Source organism: Rattus norvegicus, chromosome 15, assembly GCF_036323735.1.
Source record: "Rattus norvegicus strain BN/NHsdMcwi chromosome 15, GRCr8, whole genome shotgun sequence".
NCBI classification, from domain to species: Eukaryota; Metazoa; Chordata; class Mammalia; order Rodentia; family Muridae; genus Rattus; species Rattus norvegicus.
The window spans coordinates 47218894-47234864 of record NC_086033.1 but is presented as its reverse complement, the minus strand read 5'-3'; the positions used below and the strand labels follow the sequence as shown (position 1 = coordinate 47234864).

The window sequence follows — 15971 nt, the reverse complement described above, 5'->3', positions numbered from 1 at the left end:
AAAATCAAAAACCAAAAGAAAAAGAATGAGCGCTGCCAAAACAATAACAAAAGCTTCCACCGCATCTTCTAATGGTGGAGAGAGATGAGAGAGATCAAGACCAAACATGCCTCTCAGAGCTTACCTTCGTCCTCCACTTTTGAATCCTCTCCGCAAGTGGAGGGTCTCCTCAGCGCCGGCGATGGTAAGGCGCTTTTTCCCGGGTTTTGGCACCAAATATCCCGCGCTATCGTCTCGCCAGCAAGAACGCACTCGGACACCCGGATCCTTCTGCATCAAAGCGTTTATTTTCTTGAAGAGGAAAACGCCGCGGCCCCAGAGAGCATTAGCTTTATATCCCCCAAAGCAACGTGTTCCTTCCTGATTGGCCACATAGCCGTGATCTCATTGGCATGCCCCGGAGTGGGCAAAGACTTGGCACAAACACACCCTTGCACATGCACACACAGTTTGTTTACAGGGAGGAGCCGGGCTGCCACAACAGAAGCCAGTGCCATCTTGTAACGGCGGAAGCTATTACGGCTTTCCACATGTCCCCAGGTCATTACTTCCTTAATTCAATTTAATATCCTTGAACACAGGATTCAGCTCCATTTCACTTCCAGGTATTCCTTTAATACTCAAACCATATATTTTGTATTTTTCCTTCCTCAACTTCCCCTTTTTCATTAAAATGCTCTTCAAGAGACTTAACCAGAGAACAAAATCTAAGATGGGCATTTCTTAGACTTCCTTTGTCAATTTAATTAATCTGAGTCTTTTCACCTTAGCCTCAGGCCCACTCTTCAGACAAGGGCAAAAAGCAGCCACATTCCTCACCAAAATACCACAAACGCAGTCTATAAAGCACATACAGAAATCTCTGAAACCTCTTGGGCCAGGCTTGCACAATTCAACTCACTCTCAGAAACAAAGACTTCCATATTCCTACTGAGATAGCCTATTAAGCCACATTCAACTGCTTTCCAAATCCAATGTCTCAAAGTCCATATTCTTATAAACAAAAGCATTTGTCAGGCCTATCACAGCAATACCCCAATGCCTAGTACCAACTTCTGTCTTAGTGACAGTCTAATTGCTGTGAACAAATACCATGACTAATGTAGATTTTATATGGGACAACATTTAATTGAGGCTGGCTTATAGGTTCAGAAGTTTCATTCATTATCATCAAGACAGGAACATGGCAGCAACAAGACAGGCATGTTTCAGGAGGAGCTGAGTCCTACGTCTTCCCCCAAAGGAAGCCAGGAACAGACTGAGCATCCCCAGGCAGCTAGGAGGATCGTCTCCAAGCCCAGTCCCACAGTGACACACTATCATCAACAAGGGTGCACTTTCTACTCATGCCTGTCCCTAGGCCAAGCATATGCAAACCATCACATACCAAAAACACACAAAGAAAGAGAACTTAAGATCTTTCCCGTATGAATGTCAGTGCAAAAATACTCAAAATTTTCGCAAACCGAATCCAAGAACACATCAATAAAGACATTCCAACACGATCAATTAGGATTCATCCGAGGGATTCAGGAATGTATCAAAATACAGAAAACTGTCAATGTAATCTGCTATGTAAACACACTAAAAAATACCCCACATGATCACCTCATTAGATGCTGAGAAAGCATTTGACAGTTCAAAACCCCTTCATATTAATATTTTTGGAATGATCAGGAATTCAAGGCCCATTCCTAAACATAGTAAAAGCAATATACAGCAAATCAGTAGCCAACATCGAATTAGTGGAGAGAAACTTGAAGCAATTCCACTAAAATGAGGGACTAGACAAGTCTGAACACTCTCCTCCTACTTATTCAATATAGTACTCAAAATCCTAGCCAGAGCAATTAGTGAACAAAAGTAGGTCAAAGGGATACAAATTGGAAAGAAGTCAAAATAACACTATTTGCAATTCAAATCAGTGGCTTTCCTCTACTCAAAGGATAAACAGGCTGAGAAAGAAAATAGAGAAATGACACCCTTCACAATAGTCATGAATAACATAAAATACCTAGGTGTGACACCAACCAACCAAGTGTAAGATTTGTATGACAAGAACTTCAAATCTCTGAAGAAATAAATGAAAGAAGATCTCAGAAGATGGAAAGATCTCCCATGCTCATGGATTGGCAGGGTTAATATTGTAAAAAAAAATGGTCATTTTGCCAAAAGAAATCAATGCTATCCCCATCAAAATTTTAATTCGATTCTTCATATATTTAAAAAGTGCAATTTGCAAATTCATTTGGCATAGCAAAAATCCCAGTAGCAAAAACTATCCTCAACAATAAAAGAATTTCTAGATTATCATCATCCCTGACCTCAACTTCTTTTACAGAGCAATAGTGATTAAAAACTGTATGGTATTGGTACATAGAATGGCATATCGATGAAATAGAATTGAAGACCTAGAAATAAACCCACACACCTATGGTCATTTGATCTTTGACAAAGGAGCTAAAACCACCCAATAGAAAAAAAGACAGAATTTTTAACAGATGGTGCTGGTTGAACTGGAGGTCATCATGTAGAAGATTGTAAATTTACCTATTCTTATATACTTGTACAAAGCTCAAGTCCAAGTGGATCAAGGACCTCCACAAAAAACCAAATACACACAAGCTACTAGCAGAAAAAGTGGGGAAGAACCTCAAACATATATTCACAGGGGAAAATTTCCTAAACAGAACACCACTGGCTTATGCTTTAAGATCAAGAATGGATAAATGTGACTTCATAAAATTGCAAAGCTTCTGCAAGGCAAATGACAGTGTCAATATGAAAAAAACAACAACCAACAGATTGTGAAAAGATCTTTCCCAATTCTACGTCTGATAGAGTGTTAATATCTAACATATGAAAAGATCTCCAGAAGTTAGACTTCAGAGAATCAAATAATTCTATTTAAAAATGGGTACAGAGCTAAACAAAGAATTCTTGAGTGAGGAATATTGATTGGCCCAGAAGCACAAAAAGAAATATTCAACATCCTCAGTCAGCAGGGAAATACAAATCAAAACAGCCCTGAGATTCCACCTCACGCCAATCAGAACAGCTAAGATCAAAACTCAGGTGACATCAGATGATGGAGAGGATGTGGGAAAAGAGGAGCACTCCTTCATTGTTGGTGGGACTGCAAACTGGTACAACCACTCTGTAAATCACACTGGCGGTTCCTCCAAAAATTGGACATAGTACTAACTGAAGACCCAGCTATACCACTCCTGGACATACACTCAAAGGATGCTCCAACATATAACAAAGACACATGCTCCGCTATGTATAAAGTAGCCTTATTTATAATAGCCAGAAGCTGGAAAGAACCAGCTGTCCTTCAACAGAGGAATGGATACAAAAAATGTAGTACATCTACACAATGGAGTACTAATCAGATATTTAAAACAATAACTTCATGAAATTCTTAGGCAAATACATGGAACTAGAAAATATCATCCTGAGTATGGTAACCCTGTCATAAAAGAACAAAAATTGCATGCACTCACTGATAAGTGGATATTAGCCCAAAGGCTTGGAATACCTAAGAAAAAAATCACAGATCACATGAAGCCCAAGAAGAAGGAAAATCAAAGTGTGGATGCTTCATTCCTTCTTAGAAGCAAGAACAATAACCTCACAGGAGGAAATAGAGGGACAATCAGTTTGGCAGGGACTGAAGGAAAGGTCATCCAGAGACTGCCACTCCTGGGAATCCATCCTACATGTAGCCACCAAATGCAGTCACTATTGCTATTGCCAAGAAGTGCTTGTTAACAGGAACCATATATGGGTGTCCCCTGAGAAGCTCTGCCATAGCCGTACTGATACAAATGAGGATGGCTCCAGCTAACCATTCGACTGAACAAGGGAACCCCAATGGAGGAGTTAGAAAAAAGACTGAAGGATCAGGAGTGGGTTGCAATCTTGTAGGAAGAACAACACTATCAACCAACCAAACCCCACCAGAGCTCCCACGGACTAAACAACCAACCAATGAGTACACATGGAGAGATCCATGACTCCAGCTTCATAAGTGGCAGAGTATAGCATTGTCCAGCATGAATGGAAAGAAAAGCCCTTGATCCTGTGATTGATTGTTTTCCCAATGCAAAGTGTTGAAGTTGGAATAGTGTTTGGAAAGGGAACATTCTCGTAGGAGCAGGGGGGAGGGGAATAGGAGAGGAGGGAAAGTGGAAAACATTTGAAATGTAAATACATAAAATATCCAGGAAATTAAAATTATTTTAAAAAATCACCACTCCATTGCACACAAAAATATGCCTTAACAACAAAGATACTTGCTATCTCATAATAAAGGACTTGGAAAAGTTGTTTCAAAGAAATGTGCCAAAAAAACCAAGCTGGTGTGGTCATTCTAATGTCTAAGAAAATAAACTTTTAACCAAAATTAATATAAGGAGGTTGATTGGACACTTAATACTCATTAAAGAAAAAAACCACCAAGATGTCTCAATTCTAAACATCTAAACCACATATGCAAATGCAACCACATTTGTAAAAGAAACATTAAACTTTAAATTTAAATTTAAACATTAAAGCTTAAATTATACATTAAACTCAAAATATTAAAATTGGGAGACTTCAACAAGCTACTCTAACTAATGAATATGTCATTGACACAGAAACTAAACAGAGAATGAATGCAGCTAACAGATGTTATGAATCAAATTGATCTAAATGATATCTACAGGACATGTCATCTAAACACAAAAGAATATACATTTTCTTCTCATTACATCATGCACCCTTCTCCAAAACTGACCAATCACAAAGCGAGACTCAACAGATACAAAAAAATTAAATTAGTGTCTTGTAACTTATTAGAACATTGTAAAATGAAACTGATCTTCAACCACAACAGAAACAACTGAAAGCCTACAAGCTCAAAGAACCTGAACAACTCTCAACTCAGTGATGACTGGGACAGGGAAGAAATGAATTAAAGACTTTTTAGTATTCAAAAAAACAATGAAGGCACAACATAACCAATTTAGGGAACAAAACTAAAGCAGTCCTATGAGGAGAGGATATAGAAATCAGGGCCTTCATAAAGTATTTGGATAGATCTTACACAAGCAACTTAAAAGGACACCTGAATGCTTTACAAAAAGAAGAAGGAGGAGGAGGAGGAGGGGGGGAAGAGGAGGAGGAAGACATATTAAAGAGGAGTGGACAGCAGAAAATAATCAATCACAGGGGTGAAATCAATAAATTAGAAAACAAGAGAATTAATGCAAGGGATCAATGAAGCCAAAAACTGGTTCTTTGAGAAAATCGCCAGAGAGACAAACCCTTAACCAAATTAAGAAAAAGGCAGAGAGATTATCAAAATCAACAAAAACAGAAATGAAGAGGGAGACACAACAACAGACACGTAGGATATCCAAAGAATCATTATGCATTATTCAAAAGCCTGTACTCTACAAAATTGGAAAATCTAAATGAAACTGATGATATTTAGATAGATATCACTTGCTAAAGTTAAATCATGTTTGGGTAAACAGTTTAAATAGTCCTATAAGCCCTAAAGATATAGAAGCAGTAATTAAAAGGCTCCCAACCATAAAAAAGAGCCAAGGACCAGATGGTTTTAGTGCAGAATTCTACAAAATTTTGTAAGAAGAGCGTTCAGTACCCCCTCAAACTATTCTACAAGATCAAAAAAAAAAAATAACATAGCCAAACTCATTTTATGAGGCCACAGTCATCCTGACACCTATTCCACATACAGATTCAAAAAGAGAATTTCACACTAATTTCCTTTATGAATATTAAGTATTAAAAAAACTCAGTTAAATATTTTCAAACCGAAGCCAAGAACACATCAGAATGTCATCAAGTAGACTGTATCCCAGGGATGCAAGATTGGTTCAATATATGAAAATCCAACACTAATCCACCGTATAAAAATCTATGAGAAAAAAAAATCACATCATTGCATTAGATGCTGAAAAAGTATTAACATAGTACAACACATCTTCATGTTAAAAGTCTTAGAGAGATAAAGAATACAAGGTATATACCTAAAAGTAATAAAGGCAATATACAGCAATCCAATAGCCAATATCAATTTAAATGGAGGAAAACATAAAGCAATTCCACTAAAATCAAGGCCAAGACAGGACTGCCCACACTCTCTGTATCTATTCAATATTGTGCTTAAAGTTCTAGCTAGAGTAATAACACAACTAAAGGAGATTAAATGGATACAAAATGGAAAGGAAGGAGTCAACATATTGCTATTCACAGATGATATGATAGTATACATAAGTGACCCCAAAAATTCTACAGCTGAAAAAAATCTTCAGTGAATTGTCTGGATACAAAATTAACTCAAAAATTTGATAGAGCCCTTTATATAAATGATAAATTGACTGAGATAGAAATCAGCAAAATGCTACCCTTCACAATAGCCACAAATAACATAAAATACGTTGGTGCAACTCTGGCCAAGCAAGTGAAAGACCTGTATCACAAGAACTTCAATTCTCTGAAGAAAGAAATTTTATAAGATAGCAGAAGAAGGAATGATTTCCCATGCTCGAGAACCAGTAGGATTAACATAGAATAAAAAAAAAAAGCCTGTCTTACCCAAATGAATCTACAGATTCAATGCAATTCCAAAAACTTCAGCACAATTCTTTACAGATCTTGAGAAAACAATTCTCAACTTCATAAAAAAAGCAAAAAAAGCCAGAATAGCTAAATCAATCCTATGCATTAAAATAATTTTAGGGGGAATAACCATTGCTACAAAGCAATAGTAATAAAAAACACATAGGCATAAAGACAGACAGGTTTATCATTGAGAAGTGAAAGCCCAGAAATAAATCATATATCTATAGACATATGATTTTTCACAGTGAAGCCAAAACCCTACAGTGGAAAAATAAACCATCTTCAACAAATAGTGCTGTTCTAACTGAATTTCTCCATGCAGAAGTATGCAAATAAGTCCATATTTATCATCCCTCACAAAACTCAGGTCCAAGTGAATACAAGACCTCAAAATCAAACAAGGCACACTAAATCTAATAGAAGAAAAAGTAGGAAGACAAACTTCTGAACAAAACACCAGTAACTAAGGCACTAAGATCAACAATTATAAAGTGGCACCTCATGAAACTAAAAAGGTTTTGCAAGGCTAAGGACTTCATCAATACAACAAAACAGCAGGCTACAAAGTGAGAAAAGATCTTCACTAACCCTACATCTGACAGAGAACAAATATAGAGAATCAAATATAAAGAATATATAAAGAACTCAAAAATTTAGATACCAATAAACCAAATAATCAAGACCTAAAAAGAGAACTCTCAACAGAGGAATCTAAAATGGCTGAGAAATACTTAAATGTTCAATGCCTTTGGCATCAAGAAACGCAAATCAAAATGATTCTGTGATTCCATCTTACATCTGTCAGAATGGGTGCTATCAAATATTCCAATAATACCACATGCTGGTGAGAATTTGGAGCAAGGAGAGCACTCCTTCATTGACACTGGGTGTATACACCTGTATTACCATTGTGGGAATCAATCTGGTGGTTTCTGAGAAAATTGGGACTAGTACTACCCCAAGACCCAGCTACAACTCTCCTGGAAGTACATCCAAAAGATGCCCCACTATACAAAATCATTTGCTCAAATATGTTCATATCAGCCTTTTTTTTTGTAATAGCCAAAAACCGGAAACAATCTAGATGTCTCTCAACTGAAGAATGGATAAAGAAAATGTGATACATTTATATAAGAACATACTATTCAGCTATCAAAAAACCATCAAGAAATACTCAGGCAAATGAATGAAACTAGAAAAGATCATCCTGAGTGAGGTAATATCGACCCAGAAAGACCTGCATGGTATGTACTCACTTTTATTAGTAAACATTAATCCTAAAGTACAGAATAACCATGGTACAGTCCAGACCTAAAATAAAGAAATTAAGTAATGAGGAGGGGCCAATAGCAGATGTTAGAATCTTGGTCAGAAGAGGAGTTAAAATAGATAACAGAAATTGATGGAAGAAAGGAAATGGGAGGGAGAACGGATGGGAGGGGAAGAGGGGTAGGGGTCAGATACTGGGAGATCAGGGTAAGGGTAAGGGGCTAGGGTAAGAAAATAAATCAGTTGTGGAGGTATCTAGGGACAAGCAAAAGGCATGTGTCTTAGGGTTTTATCACTGTGTACAGACACCATGATCAATGCAAGTTTTATAAAGGACAACATTCAATTGGGGCTGGCTTACAGGTTCAGAGGTTCAATCCATTATCATCAAGGCAGGAGCATGGCAGCATCACAGCATCCAGGCAGGCATGGTGCAGGAGGAGCTGAGTTCTACATCTTCACACGAAGGAAGCCAGGTACAGACTAGCATCCCAGGCAGATAGGAGGAGGATCTCCAAGCCCATCCCCACAGTGACACACTTACTCCAACAAGGCCATACCTTCTAATCATGCCACTCTCTGGGTCAAGCATATGCAAACCATCACAACCTGTGATGGAGGAGGCTCCTGTGAGAATATGAGCATGGCCCTAGCTGAGACTCCTAGCTTTGGGGAATATGGAGCCTGAAATGGCTACCTCCTGTAACCAGGCAGGACTTGCAATGGAAGCAAGGAGACACCAACCCACTCAGAAAACCTGTGACCCCAAATTTTTCCTGCCTACAAGCTATGCACGGATAAAGATGGAGCAGAGATTGAGGGCATGAACATCCAATGATTGGCCTATTTTGAGACCCATGCCATAACAAAAGCCAACCCCTGACACTATTAATGATACTCTGCTATGCCTGCAGACAGAGGCCTAGAATAATTATTTTTAAGAGGCTTCATCCAGCAAGTGATGAAAACAGATGTAGAGATCAATAGCCAAACAACAGGCAGAGCTCAGGGAGTTTCATGGAAGAATCAAGGGAAGGATTAAGGGAGCTAAAGTTGTCAAGGACACCACATGAAGACATACAGAGTCAACGAACCTGGGACCATGGGTGCTTACAGAGATTGAACCACCATCCAAAGGGCACGGACTGGACATAGGCCCTGTATGCATTTGCAACTGGTTTGCAGCATGGTCTTCACATGAGTCCCCTAACAATTGGAGAGCAGGATCTGTACCTGACTCTGATGCCTTCGTTTGGATCTCTTTCCCCTAGCTGAGGAGCCTTGTCTGGCCTCAGTAGAAGAGTATATTCTTGGTCCTGATGAGATATAATGAGCTAGAGTGAGGTGGAGAGGAAAAGGAAGAAAGAAATGGAAGAGGGATATAAGAGTAGGACTGGAAGGAGTGGCAGGAGGAGTCTTGGATGAGGATGTAAAATGAATACATAAATAATATTTTTATTAGATATATTTCCTTACTTACATTTCAAATATTATTCCCATTCCTGGTTTCCTGTTCATAAACCCCCATCCAATCCCCCTCCCCCATACTAGTACTCCCCCTATTCATCCCCCTTACTGCCCCCCCATATTCCCCTCCACTGGGGGTCCAACCTTGGCAAGACCAAGGGCTTTCCCTTTCACTAGTGCCCCAACACAGCTATTCTCTGCTACATATGCAGTTTGAACCATAGGTCAGCCCATGTATAGTCTTTCAGTAGTGGTTTAGTCTTTGGAAGCTCTGGTTGGTTGGTATTGTTTTTCTTATGGGGTTGCAAGCTCCTTCCACTCTTTCAATCCTTCCTCTAATTCCCCACAAGGGGGTCCTAAAAGGAATGGACTTTAAAAATCAAAAAAGAATGAGGTTTATAATAAGGCTCAAGGGTCATTGACCCTCTTCCTGCTAGAATAGGGGAATGTCATTCTGAGAAGGGCAACACTAGTAGCCCAGATTTATGTTAAGAAATCTTAGAGGAAATAGGATCACGTTTTCATATATGAATATGGTATGGGAGACTTTCTTGCCACATTTACTTAGAAACCAACCAAGGAGCACATAATCGCATGCATGTTCTTTACTATTTATCAGAAGATTATTGGAAATTGCCATATAATTCATGTTCTTAGAAAAATATATATACATGAGTGTGTAAAGAGATTACTACTTCCTTTATAAATTATTGAAACCTTGTAAGATTATTACAGAGAGATGTCAAGCTAAACCACCTATGGAAGAAAAGTGAAGGATTTGAGATTTGGACCTTCAACATGTAGATCATATCTTTAGATTCAGTACTGTACATGAAAGGGAGGAATGATGGGCATGTAGACAAAGGTGAAAATGTGAGCAAGCTTAGTTACATCTATTTCAATAGCTTAGTAGACAGACAATGGTAGAGCCAGTGCCAGAGGGAGGAAATAGGATAATTTAGGTGGAAACATCCAAGGACCACACCCTCATTATGAAGTACTTTCTGTCTGTGAAGTCTGTGCTAATGCACCCCATTCTTACCTCATTTGCTCCACCCATTTTTCTGAGACATTCAAGGGTACTGACTATTTTGGTTTGCTGATTCTTGAGTGGCAGCTGAATCAAGAAACTTGATCTCTTTCTGAAGAAACCCCTCTTCTTTGTGTGTGAGGTAGGTTCTTTCTGAGAGTCATCCTGTGAAATGAACAGGCGAACACCATCTATAATCCTATGTAGAAGACTTAGGTCTCTTTTGTTACTTCAGCGATCCTAAATCCTTACAAATGAGCTCTGAGGTAAATTCTGACTGTGCGTTTCCCCCACGGATGACAGAAACAACAGCCATCTTACGTACCAGACTCCTATAACACCATTTCTGAGGGAAACAGTATGCTTAGCTCCACAAATTCAATATCAATCAAATTTCTGGAGTCTCCCTCAATCAGAGAGGTACTGCCAAATAGCCTGTCTGAGGGACTATTTCACCACCTCCTCTGGGATAAAGCTGCAATTTTCATGTTCTCAGAGACTGCTCAATGTGTAGTACCATTTTTTCTAATGACTTCAATTTGGAGGACCACCATATTGGTCTATCTTGAAAAACACCACATTCCTTTAACTTGAATGATACCTGGTCCTGTAGAATCAGAGACCATAGCTCTCTTCACCACAGTACTTTCAAAATTAGCACAGCAATGACACCACTATACCACTCAAATTATCATACCATCCTCTACTCTGAAGAGTAGAACCATGTATTTGTTTCCTGGTCAATTAATAGCCACCATCCTCCCATTTAACATGTAGATCTACTTTACTTGAAAATATATCTGCAGACACACACATGAATTCTCTCTCTCTTTCTCTCTCTCTCTCTCCTATCTCTCTCTCTCTCTTTCTCCCTCCCTCCCTCAAAAGGAGAATCCTTACTTCATTATTTTGAAAAGTTGGACATTAGACTAGAAAGGTAGGCAGGCCCACTCAGTACAGAGAAGAGTTACAAAACCTATGCATGAGGTTTACTCCCATTCATCTTATGTGAGTACAATTATCCCTCCACATTATCTTGTACAGGACATTTGGCTTGTGCTTGGAGACAGTCAGTTCATGATCTTCAACATGACATTTTCCCCAAAGTCATGAACACAAACAGTTCCTGTACAAAGATCCCTGGGCATATTTTTAAACCAGAGAATATGTCCAAAAGTCTTAAATACAATCTATGTCTTATCTTTCTCTCTTTCACTTACATTTTTTCTCAAAATGAAACAAAACTAAACCAACCAAAGAAAGAAACAAACTATTCTCTGTGGTTTTATCTCTATGTACCTTGTTCTTTTAAAGCTTATCAGACACATGGCCTTCAAGCCAAACTTGGTAGTTACCAATCTTTCATGTTAACCTTGCAGTTTGGATGTGTCAAAACTTAGCATAGTTGGACAAAGGAGAAAGTCTACATAGAAAGACATTTAAAGGATTTACTATTTTCTGTTTATTCTGTTTAGTTAAAGCCTAAAATATCTCAAAATATCCTGGGAAATGAAAATATCATTTTTTGTAAGTGGAATGAAAAATGGGCTCCTCAAAGTTGTCCTCTCAAATACACATACACTATAGCACACAACCCCCAACCCCCAAAACATACATATCTACTATGCACATTGATTAATAGTAAACAGCAGATCATTGTAATTGTATTGGTATTTCTTATTCTACCTTCCTCTACTGAACTTCCTATCACCCACATCCAGTGACAACTCTTTCTCTTTTTCTTCTATGAAATCACTTTTCACATTCCAAAAATGGATGAGAATATATTGTGTCTGTACATGCCAAATCCAATAGTTTTCTTTTTTCTATTTGTTTAAGATATACTTCAGGGTAACTAGTCAGAACAGTAGCTCACCCATTCTCAGATACTAAGGATCACATTGTACATGCTGGTACAATCCTTCTTATTCCTAACAACTTCTCCAAGAGCTATCTGGTATAAATTATCCAAGAGATATGAGGAACACAATCCTTCCAAGTTGTGAGTATAACTATCCCTCCACACTATCCTCTTCTACAGGACATTTGGTTTGTGCTTGGAGACAGTCAGTTCATGGTCTTCAACATGACACTTTCCCCAAAGTCATGAACACAGACAGTTCCTGTACAAAGAGCCCTGGTGATGTTTTTAAACAAGAGATGATGTCCAAGGTAAGGTGTCATGGTGGGGAATGGGTAGGGGCACCTTAACAACCATGGGCCAATATGTGAAATGGGAACAGAGTCACAAGGTACAAGAAACTATCTCCATAGGACAAGCAAAAAATTCAAGATCTCTCTCTCTCTCTCTCTCTCTCTCTCTCTCTCTCTCTCTCTCTCTCTCTCTCTCTCTGACACACACACACACACACACACACACACACACACACACACACACATTTTCAGGAAGTCCTACGAATTCAAAGTCTATGAATATTGTGATCTGTAACCTTGCTCATTTGGTGACTTTGGTGACTCTCAGACATTTAGAAGTGCAGGAGAACAAGTAGTCGATTTTGATCACCTCTGGTATTCTTGGGAAAAAGCCATTGGTAAGAGATGTTTCTCATGGGGCATTCCCCCCCTTTTTTTCCAGAAAAACCTATATTGACATTGTAGGTGACAAAGTTTCTATTACAAAGAAGGAAGTCTGAGCTAAATAGTACACATGTCCAGCAAAGTAGCCATCAAAGCTTCTATTTATTTTCTTTTCTAGTCCTTCAAGGATATTTCCAAATACTTCTCTGAGGAAGAATGGGCAAAGCTGACCAAATGGCAGAAAAGTGCCTACATGTTTATGAAAAGAAACTACATCAGAATGACAGACCTAGGTAAAAGGAAGTATTTGTTTGCTTGTTTGATGTTTGTCTGTTTGTACAAGCCTGGGTGTCCCCCATCCCTCATGTTCCTCTCCAAATGTTCATTTTCATTTTTGTAATTGGACATTTTAATTTATTATATTTTAAATGTTATCCCCTTTCCAGGTTTCCCGCCAGAAACTCCCTTTCACAATACCCATCACCCTGCTTCTATGAGGGTCCTCCACCACCCACTCACCCACTCTTGGCCCTGCACCTTGGCATTTCCCTACACTGGGATATCAATTCTTCACAGGACCAAGGGCTTCTCCTCCTAATGATGTCCAACAAGACTATCCTCTGCTACATATGAGGCTGGAGCCATGGGTCCCTCCATGTGTACTCTGGTTGGTGGTTTAGTCTCTGGGAGCTCTATGGAAGAAAGGTAAAGGCACTCACTGAGTGTCCTGCTCTTTTCCAATATGTTCAGAGGTGAAAACAGAGACCAGCTACCATAGGACTCAGGACTGCAACCTACATTTTCCTGCTCTTCAGGCCTTTGGCTTGCTGGGCCTTACTGTCTGTGTTGAATTCCCTGCATTTCTCCCTTCTTTGCTCTGTTAAATTTAAAAAGCATTTTCATTTCTTCTAGGTGTCATGGTCAACCAACCAGTTTTCATGCGTAGAAAGGATCAGATCACAGAATCCTTAATGAAGGAATCTGATGAAGGTAATGGCCATGAAAATGAAGGCAAGTGGGCAGGAAGAGGCTGTGGAGAATTGTCTTTTCATTTTGATGTTCGGAAAGGTCACAGACACTGCTTCCCTTCCCCAGGTCAGGGCTGATTGGAAAAAGTTTGTTCAGAAAGTCACATAGATGATATTGATGTTTCAAATTCTAAGATAGTTAAAAAGAATTTGTATTATTATGGATAGTTACATATGGACAGCAAATATGTGACATATTCAGTTGGAATAACATTGTCTTATATCCTATCCTACACAAGGACAGAAACACTATGCACAAAGAAAAAGATGAAGGGCAAATAATGGGGAAAGGAGTGGGAAAGGTGAGAAGAGGGGAAGAGAGGAGAGGAGGGGAGAGATATAGTTCATCTGTATGTCATGGAATAGTCACTGCACAGAAAAAAATTTGAATGGTTCAAGAGTCCATATTCTTGAACATATGAAAAATATGTATTATAACGAGACAGAAGACAAGAGTATTCATTTGCTCTTATGCTCTGACATAAAACTTCCAAAGAGAGTCAGGATGATATGTCACAGAGAACTATACTCCTCAGAAAGGAGACCAGATGTACAATTTTGTATAACACTCTAAGTTACTTCAAGGTCCAGGTCTGGTATATATACACAGCTTCTGATACTAATGGAGAATTATTCCACTGTGTAGAAACCAGTAGCACTGGGCTAAAACACCCACCCTTTCTCACACATTTTAAAGAGTCAGAGACATTTTATTTTGAATTTCATACATGCAGTGTTTACAAAATCTGATCACTAATACTTTTTACTTTTATTGTTCACTGTCCTTTTCAACTTCAAGTAGGAAACCTCTTTCAAGCTTGTCCACCACTCATGTTTTAAAACAGCATGGTCATTAATTTAAGCCACCTGGTTTTGCTCAGTGCCTTTCTCATACACTTAACACCTGAAGATTCACTCATTTCAAGTGAAATGATCTTCATTATTCTATATTGAAAATTGCAAATGACACAAATGTTTATGTAACCAGCTTAATGCTGTAGGTAAAATGAAAACAATGTGCTAGAATAGGATAAAGCTGTGATGAGGCATAGCCTACATTTTATAAAGTAACAATAGTAGGAGCTTTCTAAGCTGAAATTTCAATTGACAAGGCATGAATAAAGAGAAGGAAAAGCTATTATTCACTTCTCCTCCATGAGATGGCTGTAATGATCAATTCCAGCATTCACAGAAGTTTCAGGGGCCTGATTGTTAGAGATATTGGATAACAAGCAACACCTTCTAACTTGTCATCCTCCTATAGGTGAACACTATAAACAGATATTTGGCATGGAGCATACTAAGGGCCTGAAGGTAAGTATCTCCTGTTTCTCTAGGACTTGATCACATTGGTCCCTCAGTATATTCACATGGTGGACGATGGAAGATGTGAGATGCCCAACTCCCACACCTTTCCTCTGTTCAGATCTTTGTTTTCTTCTCTTTTCTCTGTAGCTGTTTTAATTTCTATTCTTTCTCCTTATTATTTTCTTCTTTTGCTATGTCTTTCTTTCTTCATTTCTACTTTGTGGCACACAGAATGAATCAGAGAGCTTGACACCTGACAGGCAAGCATTCTACCATTAGGAAAACTTCAACAGACATGCTTCTCTCTTCTTCACAATACTTGATGTAGCATCTATAGTATGATAATGATTCTGATAAGGAAACATCTTCAGTTTTCACATTACTTGCAGGCATTCCCTGGTTGTAGAATACTTGCCTAGTTGTAACCAAAGTTCTGGCTTCAGTATCCAGTACCATGGACAGTGATCTAAATCACTCTCTTTTCTAATATTATTTTAATGAACTAATACAATTTGGCTTTTGGAGCCAAAAAAGGAATCACAATTGATTTCTTCAAATAATAATGAGTATGTACATATGATTTATTACTAATACCAATGATGAGGCTCTTGTGCCTAAACATGCTAAAGTATTGGCCTGAGCAGCAGTTCCACTGAGTTTATAACCCATAGCCTAGCCCAGACTATTGAAAT

At 38.6% G+C, this 15971-nt stretch overlaps 1 protein-coding gene across 3 annotated transcripts in view; it reads left to right on the top strand.

Annotated features, from left to right (window-relative positions):
* Window positions 1-10441: 10441 nt before the first annotated feature.
* The window catches only part of Ssxbl1 (SSX family member B like 1), a 40621-nt gene continuing 35091 nt past the window's right edge, over window positions 10442-15971 (top strand). For all 3 annotated transcript variants that reach the window (XR_010057937.1, XM_006252233.4, XM_063274814.1), the window contains exons 1-5: window positions 10442-10547; window positions 12447-12577; window positions 13122-13236; window positions 13856-13933; window positions 15236-15285. Coding sequence is in view for 2 of the 3 variants with exons in the window: in XM_006252233.4 (XP_006252295.1) it covers window positions 12512-12577; window positions 13122-13236; window positions 13856-13933; window positions 15236-15285 (309 nt within the window). In the remaining variant the exon portion in view is untranslated. The remainder of the gene's footprint in view (window positions 10548-12446; window positions 12578-13121; window positions 13237-13855; window positions 13934-15235; window positions 15286-15971) is intronic.